This window comes from Rattus norvegicus, chromosome 17 (genome assembly GCF_036323735.1).
Source record: "Rattus norvegicus strain BN/NHsdMcwi chromosome 17, GRCr8, whole genome shotgun sequence".
NCBI classification, from domain to species: domain Eukaryota; kingdom Metazoa; phylum Chordata; class Mammalia; order Rodentia; family Muridae; genus Rattus; species Rattus norvegicus.
This window is the reverse complement of record NC_086035.1, coordinates 88,598,070-88,622,703: the sequence shown is the minus strand read 5'-3', so window position 1 is coordinate 88,622,703 and position 24,634 is coordinate 88,598,070. Positions and strand designations below refer to the sequence as shown.

The window sequence follows — 24,634 nt, the reverse complement described above, 5'->3', positions numbered from 1 at the left end:
CCCCGCCCCGTCTCCTAGCAACTGTTTCCTTAGCAACCACGCGGTCAACAACGCAATTCAGTCCCAGAAGGAGCAGAGTATTTTCTTCCTGAAAAGGGGCTCCCACGAAAGGGTCAAAGGGAAATTACACGAAAGATAGATTTTAGTTCCTTGATAAGAGAGCAAGAAAAGGAAACGGCGGTGAGAGAAGGAGTGGAGACAGTGGGAAAGTGAGCCATAAGCTGAATAGTTAAGGAACTCCTTGGTGGCCATGGACCCAGCCTGCACTTCCGAGAGTATTTATAACCTCATACCCAGTGACTTGAAGGAGCCGCCCCAGCGTCCTAGGTATGTGGGTAAGCAAAAGCGATGACTTCAGCCCAGAGGAAGATTGCTGACTTCTTTTAAAGAATTAAGGGCTTGCATATCATAGGACTTTTAAAATTAACCTTGGGTGGCAACTTCTTAGGAACTAATGGACAAATCTAAATAGCGTTTTCTAATTCACAGGGAAAAAAAGGTGAGCTAGAGCTGTCAGATGTCCATTTTATGATCATAATTCCCGCTTATTTGCAATTATTGGTTCGGTTTTAGGTGGTGTGTATAGTGTGAAATTCCATGTCGTTGAAAAGAGAAAAAATGTTTTATCAGTCCAGTTTAGGAAATCTGATGTTTAATTTTAGAAACTCAGTGTTGTATTTGACTTCTGCACTCTTTTGCCTCCCATAATTTGGGTCGAAATTGAATTCCCATTTGTTTCTAGGCCTCGGTATTTCAATTGGTTAAACAAAGATGGTGGACTAGAATATGTCTAGGATTTTTTTTCAGCCTTTGTAGTTTAATTGAAGGGATATGGTTGGATGGACAGAGATTCCAAAATAACAATTGAAGGAAATTAGTCTGTATTTGTTAGACCTTTGAAAATCTCCAAATCTCAAAAAGGAAACTACAAAATAAATGTCCCAGACACTCCACTCCGCCATATGGCTATTCTGTAAACTCTATTGAAATCTGAGAGAAGAAGACAGTCTCATACCTCTTAGGAGTTGGTGTTTTCTGCTTTGTACCTTTGTCTTTTGACTTATGAATGACACAGCCACTTTAAAAGAACCAACACTCAAGTGTGCCTGCCTATTGCAGCATCCAGGATACTGAGGGAAGAAAGAGTTCAAGGCTAGCATGGGCTACAAAGAAAGACCCTGTGTCTAAAACTAAACAACTAAGGAAAAAAAATCCTCTGAGCTAAAAAACAAAAAATTCAAGATTTACAAGTTATTATTGTGGAAGTGTGCGATCAATTTGCACTTGTTTTCTGATTTGAAAATAAGGGAAGTAGACATTCTGAGGTTCCCTCTATATAATGGTCAAATTTTTTATGACTTGGAGTGGTACCAGCAAAGTGGAACTTCTTCCATTTTAACCCTAAGCGAATACCTAGCTTAGATCAGAGCAATCACGACATTGTACTTCCATTGCTTATCAGCTGGTCCTCTTTGGGAAGGCAAGTAAATTGCAATACTCACATTACTTGTGGCTGAATTAACTTTTGGTTGAACTGTCAAAGATAAACTTCCTCCTCTCTGTAGCACACTGAAATAATCTGCCTTCTGTGGAATACTGAGTTTAATAGTTCAGCATTCTGTTAAGTGGTAAAGAGCTCTAATGCACCTGGGAAGTTTGTTTTAAAAGGGATTTATTTGGCCCCTGTTCTGTGTCTAACTGTGCCCCAGTATTCTTGCACATGCTAGAGTGACAGCATGAATTTCTTGGTTTATTCTTAAGAAATACTTACAAAAGGGACTTAGAATAAGAAGCAATAAATGGAGTGCCCTAAATAATCCTGTTAGGTGATGTCAGTTTCCCTGTCAGCAACAAGGGTGAGACAAGACACCACACATGCAAGGTACTGATTTGTTGTTTTTTCAAAGCCTGATAAAACATTTCACCCTATTTCTCCACCACACTGCCACAAACTTCCCCCTCAGTCTTCTCACTAAGGTGCTTAGTAACAAGAAAATATTTAAAGGTGCAAGTCCTGCTTGCATCATTGAATAATAATCCAAGTTTCTGGAGAGGTTGCCACAGCTCTGAAGCACCGACGGAGAGTGATGCCAACCACGATACACCACACCTCACAGGAAACAGTCTTGTTGTTGAACAAAAATAGAAACATTAAAATGTCGATTAACCACAAAGAAATATATTCTTAAAACCCTAAAGGAAGTTTCAAATAAACGAGTGGAAGAGATTCTTGGAAACAACAGCTTTCGCTCTGTCACAGAAATGAAGGGAAGGACATAATATGCAAACAGGGTTTAGACCACAAGGAAAATGGCAGCTGACCCGTTTCATCCAAGTCGCTGCCTCTCACCCCCACTTCCGTAGATAACATACTCTCAGAAGTGTGGCACGCCTCTCTGGCGTTCTACATACAGACCACTGGGGAGAGGACATGTGCCAACGCTACCAGTTAAAATTAGCTGCCATGGAAATCTGTAGATAAGCCAGCCTATTCAGAGCATCATTCCACACAGAACAAGGTTTACCATTCTATGCAAATAACTCTGTATAACATACTGTGATAAGAGAAGTCATTTTAAGAAGTTAGGAATTTCTGTCAGTCTATTAGATTCACCAGAGGGCGTAAGACTGCATTTTTATTTTACCCAGGACTCTGGAAAAACAATGTTAAATTAATTTAGTTTAAAAAGTTAACCCAACATACAGCCAACAGATACAGTGGCAACTGATACTGCCCACAGGGTCATGTCCAACTTACCAGTAGCTCTGGCATCCCAGGCACTGTACTGCTTTTCCCTATTCATTCCCATGGGAGCTCTATCAGATGATTAGCATTGTTTTAGTTGAGGCAGGTAAGAAAAACCAGAGCAGAGACTGACAGAAGTCTGACTGCAAGGTCCAACGCAGTATCAGCTTGCAACTGCCCGACCAACAGAAAGAAACTCTCAAGTGCCTCGGCTTCAGCAGAGCATTCACCATTGGTTCCTGAGAGCCTGTCATGCATTAGATACCGTTCAGTATTCATACGATGCTTTCTTCTCGTGCAATAAGATATGACGAGAACAGCAGAGAAGAAGAAAATAGTGCATGACTGTGTGCTCAGAAGCCTTGATCTGTCTCACTCAGATTTGACTTCAGAGGAACCAGAAGGCAGTCAGCCATCCACAAAGGAAGAAATGTCCAAGTCAAAACGTCATGGGCAAAAGTTAAGTTGTAGTTGAGCAGAAGTATGATACTCTTTATAGGGAACCATAAAACACCTTCTCGTGGTTCGTGGAGAGAGAACACAGTGTGGGATGAGAACCGGGGTTAGGATCAGCCTCACATGGGACGTGCCATGTTTTATTGCTCTGATACTCCAGTGCCAGCATAGCTTAATGGAGGCCGTTTGAATGGAGTGCTGTCCTCTACTCTAATTGAACCGATTTTTTCTAGTATTTAGGCCAACGCTGTTCATTAGAAATGAAATAAGATAAAAAAAATTTGTAATAGTCATTTTTAAAAGAAAAAAAGAAGACAAAAGCAACATTAACTTTAATGTACATTTAACGATGTACATTGTTTAGCCTGATGTATCTACACTACCATCATTTCAGCATCATTGGCGCTGGCCCCAACACCCACAGACAGAAATCTAGATGATTATATTGACAGCATTGAACCTTACCATTTTTTCTCAGTAGCTTAAGAAAGAGCATAATTACACTCAGTGACATAGACCTGGATCACTGACTATAAATTAAGTACAGGGCATAGCGGTGACAGCTAACCACTCTGGGAGTGGAATTTCATCTAATTTTGAAAACTTAATTAGCCTGTATAGTCAACAGGATGAATTGAAAAAAATCATTTCAATGTCTGTGAGTGAACTTATGCAGTATTTAACTAAATGTAAAATTCTCAAGATATAATTTGGAGGACTTTCGAACACAGTTCAAGCTCCAGAGACATTATTAATCTAAAATTGAAAGCACACATACATGAGTTCACACACACACACACACACACACACAGACACACACACACACACACACACAAATGTAGTTTCTCAGATGTCTCATTCATTACAAGAAAAATCTGAAGTCCTTTCAAATTATCAGCACATTTGAGCAATATTGTGTTTTTGTGTATCCTTTTAATATGTTATAAAATGGATTACGATGTTGTGCTTATTGGCAATAAGAGAGTTATAGTATGTTAATTGAATATGACGATTTTAGTTTCAAAATAAGTTATCTCTAGCCCAATTTAAAATAAGTAGAAAAAAGGTCCAGTTATCTGATAAAATTGCCTGCCACAGAATGGAGGGGTTGCTCAGTGGTTAAGGGCACTGGCTGCTCTTCCAGAGGTCCTGAGTTCAATTCCCAGCAACCACATGGTGGCTCACAACCATCTGTGATGGGATCCGATGCCCCTTTCTTGTATGGCTGAAAACAGCAACAGTGTACTCATATACCTAAAATAAATAAATAAATCTTTTTAAAAATATACCTGCCACATCCCTATAAGGAAGCTGCACATTTTAAAAAAAAAAATGCAGTGGAATGTAGCTACTTGGAAAAATAACCTTTCTATATACTGACATGAAAAAGTATCACATCACATTATGGTTAAGAAATGAAGCTGCACATACACGGGCACACATATTTGTGTAACTATAAGTAATGTGAAAGAGTCCATGAACTTGCAAAAGGACACAGGAGAGGGAAAAGGGAGAAATTATGTAATTATAAATCTCAAAAACTGAAAGAAATAATTAGATATGGATATAAGCAAAGTTAAGCACTCTGATGATGGTACACTAAAATGAAAAGAATAAAAAAGAAAGATAACAATTAGAATTGCAATTCATACAGACAAACACGCACTGAATATATGCAGGAAAACTGTTGGGAAAATGAAGGGAAGGGAACTGAGATCATTATTCATTTGTAATTGCTTTGGGACAAAAATTGTTACTTATCGACTAAAATGTCAGAATGTTTTCCACTCCTATACACACAAAAAGTACTGAATCACAAATTTCCAAACTGAAAAGGAGGCCGTTAAAAACACATCCTATTTCACATCAAAGGACGCCACACCTTCTCTGCCAACTTCCGCAAAAGCTTTAAGGCGCAAGCTTGGCTTGAAGATCCCCTCCGAAAGTTATCTATGACTCATTCATTTCCATAATGTTCCCAGCTAATGTTCATGGTTGAAGCAAGGCCCTAAAGCACAGAAACAGTTTTGGTTTTCCATACACGTCTGTGTACCCACATAAGCAGAGAATACAAGCCGACAGAGGCAGGAGGACTGGGTGGGGAAGGGGTGTGAGCAGAGTGAATTTATGTAAGTATGAGATGGTCAAAAAATGAAAACTCCAGATTAGAAACAGACTGAGGAGAAAACAGATTACCCCAAATTTCATGTCCCTAAGATAGTTATAATTTGATGCATTTTCCTTCCTACAATATTAGTACAAATATTTTAATGTATCCATATTTGGGTAGATAGAATACATAGAATTTTAATAACATCAGCATCAGGTCCTGAGGATTTTCTAAAGTTACTGAGTAGTCTACAAAAAGAAATCAATTTTAAATACTTTATAAACAAAACAAAACAAACAAACAAAAAAAAGGATAGCTGAACATATGCTTCCAAGTAAGGGTGGGATTTATTCTCTCATGAAAAACAGCCAGGACACCAGGAAAAAACACATGGAGCAAAGGTATTCAAACACCAAGCAGGGGACAGCTCAGAGCAGTTGGTCCTTCCTGAGCAAGGAGAAAGGACTGAGTCAGGGCTGCAGTTGTCCTAACAGACACTCTAGGGACAACATCCTGGTCAAAGTCCAGAGGAAGGAAACAAAGACCTTGATGATCCGAGGACTGAGAAGACAGTTAGGAGCTGGAAAGACAAGGCAGCTAGTGTTCACAGAACAGTGCACCAGAGGAAAGAACTATCCAAAAAGGGACAGAAACCTACATGAGATCCCTTTGAGCTCCTTGACTGACAGTGTATATGTGTGATGAAATGCAACACCACAAAAATGACCTGAGAAAAAACAAGCTGTAAAAAGTTCATCCGCTCCCCAGCCAGAAGGGTAAGGTCTCCTTATACACAGAACACATCGCCTCAGAAGCAGGGCAGAATCAAAGACAAAGCTCGCAAGCTGAAGACATCACATCTAGCCTTAAGATGACCAATTTTTTGAACTATGATAACTCATTCTAGACTCAAACTAAAGAATGTTAAAACCATTTTTAAAATTTTTTAAAAGAACAAAAGTCAGGAATTAACACTATAAAATTCACAATACTTGGCATCCAATAAAAAATATGCAGGCCAGTCAGGCAGGATGGTGCATGCCTTCAGTCTTCATACTTGAGAAGCGGAGAGACAGTGTGAGTTGGAGAGTTGGGGGCCAGCCTGGGCTACAAAGTGAGTTCCAAAACAGACAGGGCTAAGCAGAGAAACCCTGTCTCAAAACCAAAGCAGAACAACGGAAATGAACAGGCATTCAAAGAACCACGAAAATAAAAGTTATGACCTAAAGAAAGATGTCGATCTAAACACCTAGAAATGTAATACATACTAGAGAATGGCATTTAAAAAGCTATTTTAAATATCGCATTCAAAGAGGTAGAATGATGTAAGGCTAAGATACGGAGAGACATGAAAGGGGAAAGATATACAAGTCTATCTTCTAGATGCAGAGCCGACCATGTCCAAAATGAAAACAGCCACTGGGTAGGACCAGCAACAGTGAAGCCACTCATAAAGAAAACCTGGAATCTGAAGACACAGTAACCAAGAGGAATCTGAAGACACAGTAGCAACAACACAAAATGAAACATGGAGAATAAAGACCAGAAAAGAGAAGGCAGCATTGGCAAGCTAAGGGCATAAGTTAGGCATGGTAGTGCATGTCTTTCCTTAATCCTCAGGAGTCATTCTCTCTGTCTCTGCCCGTGGTCCTAAGGGTCAAAAACAGGTCCCTATGCTTCCTGACAAACTCCTTAACCCGCTGAGCCATCTTACCAACCCATAAATGCAGTCCGAAAAGCACATTAACGTTAAGTGACACAAACATACAAAATAAAAGTGGTTAGTGCTTGGCTAAAATTTCTATGTAGTCTATGAGAAAATCCTTATAACAATAAAGATATCGAGTACAAAACCAGGTTGATTGAGTGATGTGGCCAGCACAGGCAGCTAACCCTTCCTCAGCACACCACGTGTGTCCCTCCTAAAGCTATGTTCTGGGGAAAGGAGGATGACCTCTCCCGGAGACAAGGAGAACTGGTCTTCAGCCAAGAGTCTAGCTGTGCTCTGTCAAGGCTCCCACCTCCCTAGTCTATACAGATTGCCAGTATTTATTTTTAAGGACTGAAGTCATACAAAGTGTATTCTCGAGGTGCAGTGGGAGTAAATCGGAAATCAGTTAAAAGGATAATTGGGAAGTCTGAATCTGTGAAAACCAAGCAAAGATAAGCAAACTTCTAAACGAAGGCAATAGAGAATGTTCTTAACGTTGTATGAAAATGAAAGATATCCTAACTTGCCCACCACTGTTTCACCCCTGGGAAACAGTGCTGCTCTCTGTAGCCCTGGCCATCCTGGAACTCAGTAGAGCAGATTGGCCTCGAACGCGCAGATCTGCCTGCCTCTGTCCTGCAAGTGCCCCAAGCCTCGTGAAAGATCTCCTTTCAGAATATTTGGGAGGCAGCCAAGGCAGTGATTGGAGGATGATCTGTAGCTCTAAACACTCAGAAGGTCCCAAAAATTTAAAACCAAATATATTTGGTTATAATTACACCTCAAGCTTTTTCACCAAGATGGCGCCGAAAGCGAAGACGGAAGCTCCTGCCCCTCCCAACGCCGAAGCCAAAGCGAGGACCTTGGAAGCTAAGAAGGCAGTGCTGAAAGGCGTCCACAGCCACAAAAAGAAGAAGATCCGATTGTCACCCACTTTCCTGCGGCCCAAGACCCTGCGGCTCCGGAGGCGGACAAATGTCCTCGAAAGAGTGCACCCAGGAGAAAGAAGCTTGACCACTCTGCTATCATCAAATTCCACTGACCACCGAGTCGGCCATGAAGAAAATAGAGGACAACTACACTCTTGTGTTCATTGCGGATGTCAAGGCCAACAAGCACCGGATCAAACAGGCCGTGAAGAAACTCTATGACATTGATGTGGCCAAAGTCAAGACCCTGATACCGCCTGACGGGGAGAAGGGGTATGTTCGCTTGGCTCCTGATTATGACGCTCTAGATGCTGCCAACAAGATTGGGATCATCTAAAGTGAGTCCAGATGGCTAATTCTAAATATACACTCTTTTTTCACCATAAAAAAAATACACCTCAAAAAATTTTTTTAAAAAAACAAATCACACCTTAAGAAAGAGGAATAAATACCAAAGAACAGTGAGGAAAATGAAATGAAGCAAGAAGTCACCATTAGAGAAAAACTATGAGATTTGGATTCATTGAGAAGACAACGGTTAGATGCTAACAAGACTAACTGGCTGGGGCTTGCGGGTAGGAGACACACACATCAGTAAGATGTGTGTGAGAGAGGAGACATCCCAATTGACACTAGTGACAGCCCGGGGCTGATATGGAGAGAAATGAAGACCTTTGCCCTGGTCCCTCTCTTACCCCAGCGTGCAGTGGGCGGCGTCAGACTGTTCAGCCTCACGCCCACGCTCCACTATCAATACAGCCGGACACAAAGCAGAATGTTGCGCCTGTTTTTAATCTTTGAGTATTTCGCACTAGAAGTAGAAATGCTACAGTTTTAAATGTTTAATTTCAGGTACTCATCACTGTTTAAAGCGACTATAAAAGATGACATGAAGAAACTCAAAACTGGGATGAAGACCATGGGGCCTGCAAAAGTAGAGGTGCCTTCCCCAAAGGATTTCCTAAGGAAACATTCCAAGGACATACAGCTGCCGCCCAGTAGGTTAAAGTCACTTGCCCTTTTCAATGCTAGAGTTGTTGGCAGGTAATGAGCTGCCGTTATGTCCCCCTCCGGGAATATTAAACGTACAGAGGCAGCAGCGACTTCACCCTGTGAGTGGGGCTCAGGGGGACTGGCAGAAAGTAGGAGCAGAAATAGAAAAAATAGAGGGGCTCGTGATAACTTGGCTCCGTATGGCCTCTTGGTGTGGGGCAAGCGCTTGCCTCACTTCTCGGCCTATCCAAAGAGGCCCCACCTCCAACAGCACAGGCTTCAGCGTCCGGGCTGGCTTTATCTTTAATACTAAGCATTTACAGAAAGGGTTAGCACCCCAGGTATGGTGTTTGCTTCACAGGCAAGGTTGCCTCTCATTTTGTCTCCAGACTTTTTTCTAAGAGATACAGTGGTTATTACCAGTTGGAGCAATATCTAACTTGAATTAGAAACCATTCTACTAACGTCTATTTATCTAAATTACCTTAAAAGATCTTACCCTCAGATAAGGTTCACTTTCTAAGGTACCATATCTATAGATTTAATGTGTGAATTCTGGAGGGACAGAAGTCAGTCCCAAGAAAAGGGGAAATCTAACCCACAGACTTCAACAATAATTATGGGATTTTTCCCTGAAATTAAAAGTACTATAATCTCATCTGTAACAGGCCCCCAGACCTTAGTATGACTGACTCCATGATGTAAGCTCCATTCAGCCCATACAACTCAGCATGTAGATATTACCACCTGTCAAAATTAAAACAGAGGCCTTATCCATCAATGTCCATAGCTCTAGGACAGTCCCTAAACATGCTCACCTCTCTTTTTAGCTTCTGTAGTTCTGCTTCTGGATAACTGTTCTTGTTAACTGTCAAACCAGAACATGACTTTTATGATTAAAAGCTCACTCTAAGAAAGGCTTAGGGCTACACTGAGATCCGGAAGATCCAGATCACCCCGTGTTACTGCCTGTCTGCTAATAAAGACTTCCCATTGGTTAAACCACGTCTGAGCAGTGTTCTGTGGTGAATACCCCAGAAGATCACTACCCAAACAGTCACCTAGTGCAGAAGTGAATAAACTCAGACCATCGTAACTACAGTGCAGCTGAGACTGGAGTGAGACAGGAGAGTAGCTGTTCCAGTTCTTAGAAATCAATGTCAATTCTTTTACAGTAGAATAGACAAGTCACATTTCTATGACTATATAAAAATGCTGGCTGGAATTGTTGAACAGGAAAGACCGTTAGGCAAAACAATTTCATCTGCTTTCCTGAAGAGTGTAGGATAGAGATCGAGGAAAAGGCCTGGGGGTTGCTCCTGTAGAATGGGACACACTTAGAAGGAAGGAATAGGGAATTTGGGTCACACTGGTAACCTGTTACTTGTTAAACTGTGCATTGAGTGCATAGTAATTATTCACTGTAATAATAATAGTGCCTGTGAAAATATCCAGAGTTTATTGGGCTTCCAATGTGAAGTCTTATTAATTTATTCAAGGGCTTTGTTATCATTTTCTCTTAAAAATAATTCTGGTTAGTACTGAAAGAGTGCTGAAGTATCTGTGGTTTTGTACTTATTTTAAGTGGTAAAACTGAATGTGGGTTGCTGTGGCCTTTATAATAGCCATCAAAACTGTAGTGGCGATCCCTTGTCACCCTCTTACTTTTTATGCTGCTGTTCAACGTCACATCTGTTACATTGGGCTTAACTTGGTGTTTTGATTAATTAAATTTTTTCTGTTTAAGTGCTTTTGTAGAAGTATGACTGACAAAGGGAAAGCAATACCCACTTGATGTAGACAATCCAATATATTTTTGGCTATATAGCATTTTTCCACCTTAAGTATTTATGTATGCTGTAAAGAACTCTCAATACCAGTGGCACACATTTGGATGTCCCAAAGAGTGCTGAGTAATAATGTTTACTTTTGAATATTAACAATAAAATGTTATGTTTGACAGAGAAAACGTTTAATAGGTTCTCTTCCAAGAAGCCTGCAGTGCCCTTGAGGACCGATCATCCAGTTATGGGAATACAGAGTGGAAAAAACTTCATAAACACAAATGTAGCTGATGTCATCGTGGGCGTGGCCAAAAAGCCCAAGCCAATTTATGTTGACAAACGAACTGGAGACAGGCATGATCTTGAAACGTCAGGACTCTTCCCCAAGTACATCAACAAAAAGGTAGCCCTTTATTTTCAGTGAGAGATATGAGATCCAAAGCCCAGCAGAGAGCTAGCCGTCTCTGCGAGGTAGCTGGAGTGCGCTCCCTGGACAGACAACGGTCCGGTCACTCCCACCGCCCTATGCTCTGCGTGTGGCTCTCACTGAGCATGAATGCCGTCTTCCTCAACTTTAGCTGCTAATGTACTTAATAGCTACAGCAGTCTAAAAACTATTAATTATCGGTGTCACTAAAGGCAGTCAGTACTGTAAATGTGGAGGAACGGATGTTTCAGGATGTCTTGAGATGCGGCCCCTCACCTCACCACCATGGGAGCGGGATGAGAACTCAGCCCACGCAGCTTCAGAGCCAGCTGTCCTGTCCATCTCTCCGAAATAACCCGGGTCACTACTTCAGTGAAAGCTGATTTGTGTGATGTGCGTTCGGAGCAATAACTGCAAAGGGATTAATGGCTTGGGTCCTTGATCTCTATCTGAAAAGGTGTTCATAGGGGAGGGTCAGGATTTCATTTGCTAGACATTACATAAAAAGTAAATTAGTAAGTAAAACTACTAAATTAGTAGTTTGCATTTAGTAAAAAGGTTTTTAAATCAAAAAAACTTACAAAGAAAAATATACAAATCTTGCACTATTTTATATACTTTATAAAGCATAAAAGTGTGTGTATGAACACACACTAAAACCAGCCGCAAAGTCCCAAATATTAGGAACAAATAGTAGTTGTGGCCAGAAATTGAAAAGGATAAAAGGAAGGAAGGAAGGAAGGAGGGAAGGAGGGAGGGAGGGAAGGAAGGAAAGAGAGAGAGCTCAAGGAATAAAGAAAGGGGCAGAGGGAGAGAGGAAAGGGGGAAAAGAGAAAGAAAAGAAGAAAAGGAAAAACAGATGAGAGGGAAAGGGAGGAGAGGGAGGGGGAAGGGAAGAGAGAAGAGGGGAGGGAGAGAAAAGGAAAGAGGGGAGGGAAAGGAGAGGAGAGAGGGGAGGGAGAGGTGAGAGGGGAGGGAGAGGAGAGGAAGGGGGAGGGAGAGGAGAGGAGGAGGGAGGACGGGAGGGTGGGGGAAGAAGAGGAGAGGAGAGGAAGTGGAAGGGGACTCCAACAGTGAGGGATGAGGACAGGTAGCCCAGTGATGTACTGCATACCAACCACAAGTGTAGAAATGAAAATAGGTTCCAGGCCGCATTCAGAGCACAACACCCCTTCTCTGGGAAATTTCTTGTCCAGCAGGCTAAGATCACCTCCGGAAGAACTCAGCTGTTATCCAGACGTTGGCCACATGCTGAGAGCATTACTAAGGCTACTCAGGATAACTTCTTCCATGGTTCTTGTCCAATCACTGGGAAAAGTGGCCTCCTGGCTCCTTTAAGTCACTTCCAACCCACTATTGATCTGTTAGAACAGCAAGGGCTGCATGTGCTGCCTCTCCTCCAGCAGTCTCTGTTTATGCGCCCCATGTCAATACGCTTTTTTTTTAACAGAAAATATGTTGACATATCCATCACAGAAACATGAAGCTTGAAGACCCACCTACTACCTGTATGCATTTATTAAACCTCAATGGCAACACACTGTTCTCTTGCTGTCTCTCTTCAGAGACTTACTGGATCAACTTTTCACTATTCAGAGTTAACTCTAAACACACACACACACACACACACACACACACACACACACACACACACAAAATCCATGATAAGTAATGGAGGTTGCCATATCTCAGTTTGGCTTCTGTGTGATAGATGGCATGACCAAACACACATAGGGAGGAAAGGGTTGACTTAATCTTACAGCTTATAGTCCATCACAGAAGGAACTCAGAGCAGGAACTCAACGCAGGATCGGGGTGGCAAGAGCTGATGCAGAGGCCATGGAGGGGTGCTGCTTACTGGCTTGCTCCCCATGGTTTGCTCAGCCTGCTTTTTTATAGAACCCAGAACCACTGACCTGAGGATGGCACCACCCACAGTGAGCTGGGCCCTCCCACGTCAACCATTGATCAAGAAAATGCCCAAATAGACTTGTTTTAGAAGCCAATTTGATGAGGGCATTTTCTCAATTGAGCTTCTATCCTCCCAGATGGCCCTAGCTTATATCAAGTCAACAACAACAACCAATATCAGAGAGTAAAGGGAATACAATTTGGAGAAAAACAAGCACGTCCCCCATTGGTTTTAAATGAATTACATGTCATTTGTGCCTTAGGAATGCGGGGACAAACCGAAAGGTGAGCGAGCATATGAGGTGTGTCGCAGTCACAGGGAGCCAGCCTTTCAAACCCTGACTCGATGCTTGCTAACGCTGGGATCTGTGACATGCTCTGGAACTGACCACAGGGGTATAGTGAGCATTAAATGACATTAAGTGTACTAAGTCCCTGACAACGTCTGGCACCTAATGAAAGAGTCAGAACAGATCAACGTTATAATAGAACAATTAGTGACAAGATTCATCAGTCTCCAGCCACTTAGCTTGTAGGAACACTTAAGATCACTAAAGCTTTTGTTCATTCACCAGATTTTTTTCCTGAAATGTATTGTGGCCCCTTCCTGAATATAACATGCCAAACATAATCTAACCTTTTAAAAAATATCTTTTATTATGGCGCAGGGCAGTGTGCATGTGCCACAGCTCACATGCAGAAGTCGGGATGACTTTGTGAGAATAATTGTGAGTTGTTTCCATGACTACCAGACCCCCCCTCCCCCGACGACTGCCTCCTGGAGATAACGTCCCTGGGTTCTGTACCTTCAGTTGCTTCCCTTTTGTTTTGCTTCCTAGCCCTTGTCGTCATCTGCGCATGTGCACGTGTTACAGTATACTTTTCCTCTTCATTATTACAGGGCACCTTATGCCTACCAAAATCCACAAATAACCGTAGCCTTCATATGAATGGCTTAGTGGATGTGTGTTACATACGTAGCCTGTTAAGGACTTTATTTTATCTCTAGATTTCTTAACATAAGCAATATAGGGCAAATACTGTGTACAACATCGGTATACCATGCTGCTTAGGGGAGAATCACAAGAGGTGGGGGAAGTCTGTAAGTATTCAATACAGATGTAGTTTAATTGTCTTAGGTTTATTTTTATGTGTACTTTGCCTGAGTATTTTAATCAGTGTTTTGCCTGCATGTATCTCTGTCTACCAAGTGTGCAAGCAGGACCTGTGAAAGGCCAGAAAAGGTTGGTAGATCCCCTGAAACTTATGGTTGTAAGCCACCATGTGGATGCTGGGAACTGAACCCAGGTCCTCTGCAGATACAGCCAGTGCTCTCTAACTTTGGAGTCATCTCTCCAGCCCCAGATACAGGTGCTTAATGTTCCCTCTTTTGAGGTTGACATAACACATCTCTCCACCCAAGAATAAGAATCCTAAGAGGAAAGAAACCTTCCTTTTCTGCTCACTGTTATTCTTAGCACTCAATATGTTCTCAACCTGTCTAGAGGAACTGTGCTGCTCTAGACAGAGACACTACATCCCCTAATCTGGAAGAAGTCCAGCCCGTGGCCTCAGCATCAGTCCCTGTGAGCATCCCAGGAACCCCAACAGGAAGCTCACCCTTTCAAATCAACCTTAGAGTCCAGACCCAAGCTTCCCTTGACATTCTTGTGCTGGTGCCCACTAAGGGCTTGTTTTTATGGTGGATGAGGGTTTGTCCTTTTTATTTAACCAGATTAGGAAAAAATAAATAAAAAATAAGAGAGAGACCTATCTCAAAGATACTCAAAAGATTTCAAGAAACAGCTGAATTAAATAAAATACATGAAAGGAAAACCAACATGCACTTGTGTCCACCTGTATGCCAATGTGGGTACCTACAAGAAAAGAGAACCATCGGAACTGGAAATACTGGTGGTTCTGACCCACCTGAGTAGGTGCCAGGAACTGAACTCAGGTCTTCTACAAAGGCAGCAAGGGTTCCTAACCACAGGGCCTTCTCAATAGCCTCAGAAAAGCCCACCCCTAAAAGTAAAAGTTTCTGGGTGTGGTGATTTTAGTCTCAGTACTCAGGAATCTGAGGCATGTGGATCTCTATAAATTTGTGGCCAGTCTGGTCTACATAGAGAATTCAAGGCCAGCCTGGGCTGCTCTGCCTAAAAAAAAAGTCTAGAGCTTAAGAATAGACACTGGTAATAGAAGAGAGAAAACAAATTTGCTACAAGATCTCTCTTCTTTGTGTGTGTGTGTGTGTGTGTGTGTGTGTGGTGTGTGCATGTGCCAAGTGCATACACATATGATAAGGTCAGAGGACAATTTATAGAAGTCAGTTCTCTGCTCCCATCATTTGAGTTCAGGGGATTGAATTCAGATAGTTAGATTTGGTGTCAAACACCTTTACTTACTGAGCCAACTTTCTGGTCCAGCACCTTATTTTAAGATCAGGATGAACTAGCTCTAATTTGAGGAAGTGATGTGTGTGTGCATGTGCATGTGCCTGTGTACTTGCAATTGTGTGTGTGTAATTGCTGAATTTTGCCAGTTTGCCTAGTTTTTGTTTGTTGGGTCTTTCTTTTTCTTCAATATTTAAAACAAATGTCCTTGTTCTCTAGTCCTCAGTTGGTATGCTCACACGTAGAAGACTGCTCGCAGGACACTGATTAGTTTTTTTCTCTGAAATCCTCCCAGGATTACGGCATCATACCTGAGTACATATGCAAACGCAATGAGGATGTGAAGAAAGCACAAGAAGAGTATGACAATTACGTCCAGGAGAATCTTAAGAAAGCAGCCATGAAGAGACTCTGTGATGAAGAAAGGGAGGCCGTTCTGCAGGTGAGCCTCTGGACTTCGGGCCTCTCTAACTGTCCACCCTCCCACCAGCCCAGCCACTGAAGCCAGGGCTTCAACTGCCTCAAACAGTCTCTTTGGGTTCTAGCAAAAGTGCTCAGAGTAAAGCTTACTCTTTGGAAAGAGAAAGGGGAAAAACTGCGTAATACAGAGATCATAAAATATTTTGCTGCTAACTTGGTGAGTTTAAGTTGTAAGGAAGCCACTTTCTCCTACTGCAAAGACTGAAGAGATAGTTACTTCCGCTCACTACATTTACTTGTTAAAGTACTCAGAAGGAGCTATTTTTCACTAGATGGAGCTCTAGAATAATTGAAGATGTCCCCAAGTTATATTTCTTCATTCCAGTAATTTAACTACTGAAGTTATTAAGTGAATGGGTATTAGGTTTCACATATGTCTCCTCCACTTTGAATAAATGGGCCTTATGGCACACCGTCGTTGTAGTTCAATGGAAGAGGTCTATCTAAAGCGTGAGGCATCAAGAGACGAGCAGGGTGTGACACTGTCATCTGCACAGAGCAGTTACCAAGCACCTGCTTGTCGTCCTCTTCTACCACACTGACCCTTGAAGAAGTGGCATAACGATTCCTTTTACATTTATTTTGAAAGCTTCTACAAGACAATATCCAGTGACTCCATAGAGCGAGAGGATTTGTTTGGGGAGATGGCGCAGTGGTAAAGAGCTCATCTGATGCATGTGGGTACATAAAACGTGAAATGTGCGTGTTTGCATCCTGGGGCCCCTGTGAAATGTGCGTGTTTGCATCCTGGGGCCCCTGTGAAATGTGCGTGTTTGCATCCTGGGGCCCCTGCGCCAACATGGAAGGTGCTGATTGACAAGAAAGTCGTGGGAACTCATGGGTCAGTTAGTCTGGTATACAGAGGGAACCCCTTCTCAAATAACGAAGGCAAGGATCAATACCTGAGGTTGCCCTCTGACCTCTCCACCGGCATCACAGCACCCACATGCCCTTAATTATAAATGGGCCATATACCATTATGATTCTTAACATTTAATGGATGTCATAAGCACCAATAAAGGTTTAGTAACTGTCTATTCTCTACACAATATTAGCCTGAGACATGGCAATACCACAAATGGTATAAGACACAAGTTTTGCTGCAGAAAGTGCTGTAATTAGATCGATGAGACATGATCTGTGTAATGCACAGAGAGACAGGAATGTGTGTGTGCTGTGGGTGTGTGGATTTCAAGCTTAAGCACATCTCAAGGAAGTTATCAGCACCAAAAGACATTGCTCTTAAGTGGTGCTGCAGAGTGAGAGGCCCCCAGACACCAGGGGGAACCACAGAGCAGGGGCTTCTCTGTTGAGGAGTGGTATGACAGGGTGTTGAAAATCTGCAAGGATGGGGGTCAGTATGGCAGGCAGGAAATGGGGAGTTACAGGTCGTCTGGGAGAGGGCAAGGCTCGAAGACCATTATTTTTCAGTTATTACTTGGCTTTAGGAAGCACATCCCTCTGCAAAAGCCAGCTCGCCATGCCTGCAGGACTGCATGAGGCTGAGAAATGGGAACAGGAAGGCCTTCCTCAGAGTGCAATGGCTCCTCCCTTCTATGCCTTTTGGCCATAGTGGAGAAACACCTTGGCCTTTTCTGGACACCCCAGGACCTCCCTTTGACGCTTCACTGGCAGCACAGTAAACATTTCATGGAATGCCTCACTCACCAGCCAGTGTATAGCTAATCAGCAGTGCAGATGGTTATACGGCTGCACAATTATACAACTAATTGTGGCCCTACTGATAAGCCTTGCTTCCCACGCAAAACTGCAGAGTTCTACTGCTCAGTGGTTGTCCATCTGCCTTGAGCTGCTTCTTTATACAACTAACAGTCCCCTTGAACCGGGAAGGGACCATCTGAGCTAATGACTCCAAACACCTCATTCTACAGATGAGGAGATTAAATACAAACATAATAAGCGGGTTCATCTGAGCATTTATCCGGTCCTTAATCGGTGGACATCTATGTGTTTGTGGGCAAGAGTCTAACACACAAAATAAACACAGTCTGTACTCTAGTAGACTGGTACACTTGCCTTTGGCCACATATCATCAAATCGGTGAGTCAGGACTAAAGTCATATCTAGCAAATCCTGTGCTGGTGTTTTTCGCACCACAGACGAGATGGGTAAAAAGGAAGTTGTATGAGTCTGGGCTCCAGTGGAGAAATAGAAGACAGAGTCAGGGGTTCTGAAGGGAGTTTTGGAAGGAGCAGTAGACAGAAGTGAAGTTCATTGAAGGGAACCAGCAAGGCTCTGGTACCTCCAAGACCAGGGACAGGGAAGTGCAGCACGGTCTTAGCCATAAGGACTGTGAGGGCGGGGACAGAGGCTGTCAGTGTTCTCAGCACACAAAGAGCTGGAAAGACCTCACAGTGCAGGACCCCTGGAAGTGTGTCCAACAGTGTAGAAGGCAAGGGGGTAGGAGCTTAGTCTCTCTTCCCTCCCTCCAGAGGACAGAAGGAAAAAAAGCAGGACTCTAGCAGTGTCACAGGGCAGGGACGGAAGGTGGAGAGTGTTTGGGAGCTAGAAGAACAGGAAATGGAAGGCAATTTTTATAGCTCAGACCTCGCTATTTGAAATTTTACATCACTAACAATATTATTTGAGTACTAAAACTAATATTATTGAGAAAAATGTAAAGAATTCAGAGGACAAGTTTCTATTGCTCCAATGGATAAAAGACTATTTTGTAAGATAAAGTAAACAAAAAAAAGGTTTAAAAACAGCAAAAAGGCTGCATCAACATGATACAAAATTATATTGAGTTTCTGTCCTCAGTTGTTGACTTTGATCCAAACAGTGTTGTACATTCTAGAAGTTAAAAGCAAACTACCCTTCAAAAAGAAATCCACAGGGGGAAAAATGTGCTTCTGGGACCGCAAGTAATATGAAAATATTCCCCAACTTGCTTGAAACCCCTTTGATATTTGAAAGTGTATAAATGTATACATTTTTCTCTCTGCGGTAGGCGCCCCTGTGGTGCACTGTGGAAACATGTTCAGGTTTCATAATGAAGGACCAGGGAAAGCAGAGTCTCTTTGAGGACTTCTCTTCAGGACATATGTCGTGTGCTATTAAAAGCTTCTCTGACCCGACTCCCTCTTGAGAGAGTTAAAGTTCAGTGATTATGGCTTCTACAGTTCGCCATCCCAGATCTGTGCTTCAGTCTGACTCAGAAAGGGGCCAAGTCACTTTGTCCCGTTTCCCCAACCGGTGTCTCTTAGTTAGCATATCCTAGCTTCCCATTGCTTTACCAAAGTACAGAAGCAAATCACTGAAACGTTTTTGTTCCCCACACGTTTCTACTTTCTGTGATGTCATCATTATATAAAATAAGATAATTCCAATCTTGGGGACAGGGGGGTTGGCTTAGCAAAAATACTGAAACAAATTACTGGGGATCATTGCAGCATTATTCACACACATACACACGTAATGTGTTTTGCTCATATCCACCCCACAAGGCCGTCACGTGCCTCTTCCCCCTCTTACTCATCTCCCCCTTTCTCCCCTCCTGTTTGTTACCAGTGTTAAAGTTGGCATACATAGTGACGGGAATCACAATGTACTTCATGCTTTGTGGCTTTGTACTCTGTTCAAGTTTATTCCCCTTCCCCATTGGCCTCTCCTACACTCCCTGATCTGCTCTGTCCGATCCCTTTCTGCACACACGGTCCTCCCTTCTGCTCTCTCTTCACAGGGAGAACCTCTCCTTTTACTGCCTTGCTTAAGATCTGCTCCTCACCTGTGCCCTCCCCAACTCAAGGCTCCTCCCTGGTTCTATGATTTAGAGACGTGCACATCTTCCTTATCCATTGGCTGCTGACAGACGCGTGGGCTTGTCCCTTTCCCAGCAATTGTGAGTAGTGCAGCAATAGGCGTAGAAATGCCAGGATCTCTGCTGTGTGGTGGCTGCGTTCTGCTGGCACCTCCACAGGAGTGATATAGCTGGGCCATGTGGTATTTCTACTTTTAGAGAAACCCCTATATTGATTTCTATAGTGTCTGTACCAGCTCACAGTCCTACCAGCGGCTTAAGATTTCTTTCCTTCACGTCCTCACCAGTATTGGCTGTCACTTATGTTTCTCAGACAGCCATCCTGCCAGGGGTAAGATGGGGGACCGCAAGCTCTTTCAGTGTGAATTTCATCAATGGCTGCAGATACTGAGCCTTTTTTCAGCTTTCTAATAGCAGTTTCTGTATTTCTTCTTTGGAGAACTACTTGTCCTGTTTCTTGGCCAGTGGACTGGGTTGGGTGATCTGTGCTTGTTTTTGTTCCCTATTCTGAAAGCTGTCCTCACTGTGCCAATTATTTCCTGTGCTCTGAAGAAGCCGATCATACATTTTGATTTGATCTTACATGTAGTAGGATTTCCCCTGCATGTATGTGTGCCCGCCACATACATGGCTGGTGCCTGCGGAGGCCAGAGAGGGTGTTGGATCCCTTACAGATAGTTATGAGCTGCTGTGTGGGAGATGGGAATCATACCACATCTTTTAGAAGAACAGCCAGTGCCCTTAACCTCTCTCTGCAGACCGTGTGAAGCCCTTTACTTTCATGGAATCCTGCCTGCCAATCTTTGGCTTGTTCCAGTGTTGTTGCAGCCTACGTTGATCTTCTCAAGTTCTTCCCATGTATCGTCCCTCGTCATTTCAAAGCTTCAGATCTTACCTTAAGACCCCTTCTATCCATTTTGAACTGGTCTGAGCAGTTTCGTTCTTCTGACACCTTTATCAAGAATTAAGTGGTTTTATTTATCTCTGTGGGTTTATTTCTGAGTCCTCTATTCCATCAGTCGACATATCTGCTTTTGAGCCAGAACCATGCTATTTTTGTTACTGTGGCTCTGTAATATAATCTGAGACCAGGTATTGAGAGTCCTCCAGCATTGCTCTTTCGATAAGGATTGTTTTGGCTATTCAAGGCCCTTGAAGACTGGAAACTGACACTTATGGAGGCAGGGTCAATTGAGCTAGCGGACTCTCATCCTTTCCCAGCTTTACACTGCTGCTGAGTCGATATGAAAAATGAGACATTCACCAGATCCGTCTTCACTTTGGTGGCTAAACTCTTCTTCTTGGGAATCTCTGCTAGCCACAGGTAGCTTTTCAACCTGTGAGCTGGGCAATTGCCTCATCCTTCAGATCCATCCTGAATGGCATCCCTGTGGAGGCTAATGGCTAGCTGGAGATGACTCCCAAATGTGGGACATCTCCTCCAAAGGTCTTGGGAGTGTGAAAAGCAGCCAGCACTGAGATCTGGTCAAACAGAAATGGTCTTTATACTTGCAGGAACCCTGGAGCTGTCTTCCATGTTGGAGGGAAGCAGCTCTTAGGTTTATAGACCAGGCCTGGGACAGCAGGTCTCTGGGGCTGTACGGCAATGCAGGACAGTTATCATGGTCCAGAGGCTGACCAGACTAAGAGCTTTCTGACTGCCGGGCTAGTCTCTGTTGATGAGATCTGTTTCTGGCCTCTGGGCTCAGATTATCCTTCCCCATGCACTTCCCTGCCCAGCTTCCTGTCGTCTACAGTCTGGGCTTGTCAGCATCCAGCCTGCTGCGCTCTACTTCTGCCTCCAGAGACTTCCCACACCCTGACGCTGTGGCAGGCCAAACTGAAGCTCCTAGGCCTGTTCTCACGCTTCAAGGAAGCTTGGTTTTTAATAGGATCTTGCTCAAGATGCTGCCTGTTAGTTGCCCTGAGTCACCCAGAGTGACACTGTGGGGTTTCTCACTGTCTCACCAAAATCCACCGCTGGAATGGCAGCTTTAGGCTTGTCCTGTGAGGCTCCACTTTTAGAAATGACATCTGTTTCTTCTCAGCCTACATGACCAGCTTGGCTTTCTCCTTATTCACATGGCATCTGCTCTTTTGGGGTATCCTTTTGCTTCCTTTGTGGACTCCCAAAACTCGCTCTTTCTCTCTTAAAATGAAATGTACTTTTTCTTTGTGTCTGAAAGTATGCACACGTGCGTGTGTGCATGTGAGTGCACATGTACTCATACGTGGAGGTCAGAGGTCAATGTGGGGGTGACTTCTGTCACTGTTTACCATATCCACTGAACCTGGAGTTTATCAATTCAGGCGACTGCCTGATCTGAAAGCTCCTTCTGTATCTTCTTATCTCCACCCTCATGCCCAGGAGTGGAGTGGAGTGAGTGAGTGAGTTAGTTAAGTAGTTAGTTAGTTAGTTAGTTAGTTAGTTAGTTAGTTAGTTAGTGGAGTGTAAATAAAATGATCTATGATCTCACAATGAATGAAACGGGCCAGTCTGTAAAACTTCACTGAATGAATTCAATTAGTAGTTTAAGACTGTGTTGTCAGTGAAGCCCACGTCCCCTGTAATGAGAAATGTAACCAGGCAAAGGTGGAAATGGGCATTTATAGCTCCTAAGAGAGCCCTCATTTTGAATGTGTTGATTTCAGAGACCATAAAACATTAGCTACGTTATTAAATTAGCATGTGTTCTACATTTAATGACATTCGAACCATGTCTAGAACACATTCACAGGATATGGACCCCTGACTGCACGGAAGATGACTTAGTCTTTGTAATATGTTGTAATAGGTTGAAAACATACAAAAAGGTCACTATAAACTTGAATTTCAGTGTTTTTCTTACAGTAACATTTCACCAAATACAACTTGAATATGCCGGTCAAAATTCAGGCTTCTGATGTGGCCTCCCTGTTGAAGAACAAAGATAGAACAGAACATTCTGAGCAGGGAGGAAGTGAAGGTGGGGGAGGGGCGGTTTACAAAGTGTTTACCGTGTGAGCATGGGGACCTGAGCTTGATCTCCAGAGCCCATGTAAGAGCCAGTCGTGGTGACATGTGCTGTGATCTTAGCAGTAGTGTGGGAGAAGCAGGTAGAGGACTGGGGGGAGGCAGCAGTGGGAGGGGCTGCTGGCCGGCTAACCTAAGTTCCTGACTTCCAGGCCTGCAAAGAGGCAGTAGGGTGGTGGTCCTAAAGATGATATCTGACAAAACTTTTCTAATAAATGTATGAAAAATATTTTCAAAACCAGCTTTTACTTGGGACCATCAATTTTCAGATTGTTGATTTTTACCGAAGCGTTTGGTATAAGCTTGGCTCCACAGTGCTCCTAACTCTGTACGGTACAGGGCTCTGCCGCTGTGCCGTGTTTTCTGTTACTGTGGCCAAGTCCAGTACGGACACGTTATCATTTCCAAAGTCGCTTCAGCAGCCGTCTGCACCTTCTCAGTCTCTGTTACCCGCAGTTTCGTTGTCGGTTCCTTTTGCAGTCTACCCGTTACGGCAAAGTCTCTTTACCGTTTGCAGGGGCTGAAGAAGAACTGGGAAGAGGTGCACAAAGAGTTCCAGTCCCTCTCGGTCTTCATCGACTCCATACCGAAGAAGATCCGCAAGCAGAAGCTGGAAAAAGAGATGAAACAGCTGGAGCACGACATCAGCATCATCGAGAAGCACAAGATCATCTACATCGCCAACCAGTGAGCGAGCTGTCACGGTGCGGAAAGAGGACACAGGACAATCCTCACGGACGTCAAACCAAACCCACTCTTCTCAAAGAGGACTATGCAGAGAATAAGTTCACTGAAAATGTAGGCAGTGTTGAAAGAATAATTGAATTATTTGATTGTTCTAGAGAAAATTTTCTCCTCCACTGTCACAGTTCTACTTATAAACAAACCATTAAAGTCGGAAGCTTCACCCTGGGTCTGTATTCCATAAGGGCAATCATCCTATCACCGTGGACGTGTTTCACGTGAACATTACGTCTGGACCTTAGAAAGTAAAAACATTTAGCATTTCAGGGCTTTGCACTGTTTTGTTGTGTGTTTTTTGTTTTGTTTTGCTTTTTTCTTCCCTGGGTGACAGTAAGAATACAGTGCAGAAAACCATGCCTGTCGGAGACTGGGGACCCGATTCCCTGATACTCGGAAGCGCTTCCTAGATCTTGCTTCTAAACTCCAGTGACTCAAGGCGTGTGTTCTCAGGGGTCCAGTGCTATTTGTAATTATTTCTAACTCAAGATCTTTTCAGTATCCACAACACTATACATGATTAAAATGTTCACTTAAAGGAAGAAAATTTAAGAAGACGATTCCTGAAAGGCTCCAAGGAGAATTCTAGAAAGACTCTCTTTAAGGCATGGATGTAGTTCAGTAGCAGGACCTGAGAGATCTCTGGGATGCGGGTGCAGAATGACCGGACACAGGTGAGGGAGGAAGGAACGGTGTGTGGATTGCCAGCACACCACTCAAGGAGAGCGGAAACCAGCAAGAATGAGACAAAATGAAAATTCCTGACTGTAGTACTCTGATGTATTCCATGATTCACTGTGAATATTCCAGTAAGCTGGAGTCTGTTTCCATCCGGGTCCAGTATAAATATTGATTTTTTATGAATCTCAAGGTTACTTTTGTAAGATTATACAGCTTATTGATCAATAGATTAACATCTCCTGTTTTTGTCATGTACTGATCTCTTAGTCTACATTTGCCCCTAATTAATAAAAAAAAATTGAGAAGTTCATAAACAAACTTTAAGATAAATTTCCAAAAATAGTGGCATATAAACATTCTCCTCTAAGTATCCCAGCTTTTTAATGGCGTCTCAAATTCTATACAAAAGATGTCACCTGGTAAATCCCACTCATCCAGGTAAGAACTGCAACAACAGACCACAGAGGAACTAACTAAC

The 24,634-nt window shown here is 43.0% G+C and overlaps 1 protein-coding gene across 1 annotated transcript; it reads left to right on the top strand.

The window, feature by feature from the left end:
• The first annotated feature begins 35 nt into the window (after positions 1-35).
• Positions 36-23,647, top strand: Enkur (enkurin, TRPC channel interacting protein). Its single transcript, NM_001106126.1, has 5 exons — positions 36-327; positions 8,805-8,950; positions 10,909-11,132; positions 15,756-15,902; positions 23,252-23,647. Exons 1-5 carry the CDS (start codon positions 251-253, stop codon positions 23,423-23,425), a joined length of 768 nt encoding a protein of 255 aa, NP_001099596.1. The 5' UTR covers positions 36-250; the 3' UTR covers positions 23,426-23,647.
• Positions 23,648-24,634: the final 987 nt, after the last annotated feature.

What these genes read in the sequence shown, in the direction of transcription:
- Enkur (NM_001106126.1), top strand. Translation starts at nt 251, where the DNA reads ATGGACCCAGCCTGCACTTCCGAGAGTATTTATAACCTCATACCCAGT. An exon ending in GAGCCGCCCCAGCGTCCTAG is followed by an intron (nt 328 to 8,804) that starts GTATGTGGGTAA and finishes GTTTAATTTCAG; the next exon opens with GTACTCATCACTGTTTAAAG. An exon ending in CCAAGTACATCAACAAAAAG is followed by an intron (nt 11,133 to 15,755) that starts GTAGCCCTTTAT and finishes AAATCCTCCCAG; the next exon opens with GATTACGGCATCATACCTGA.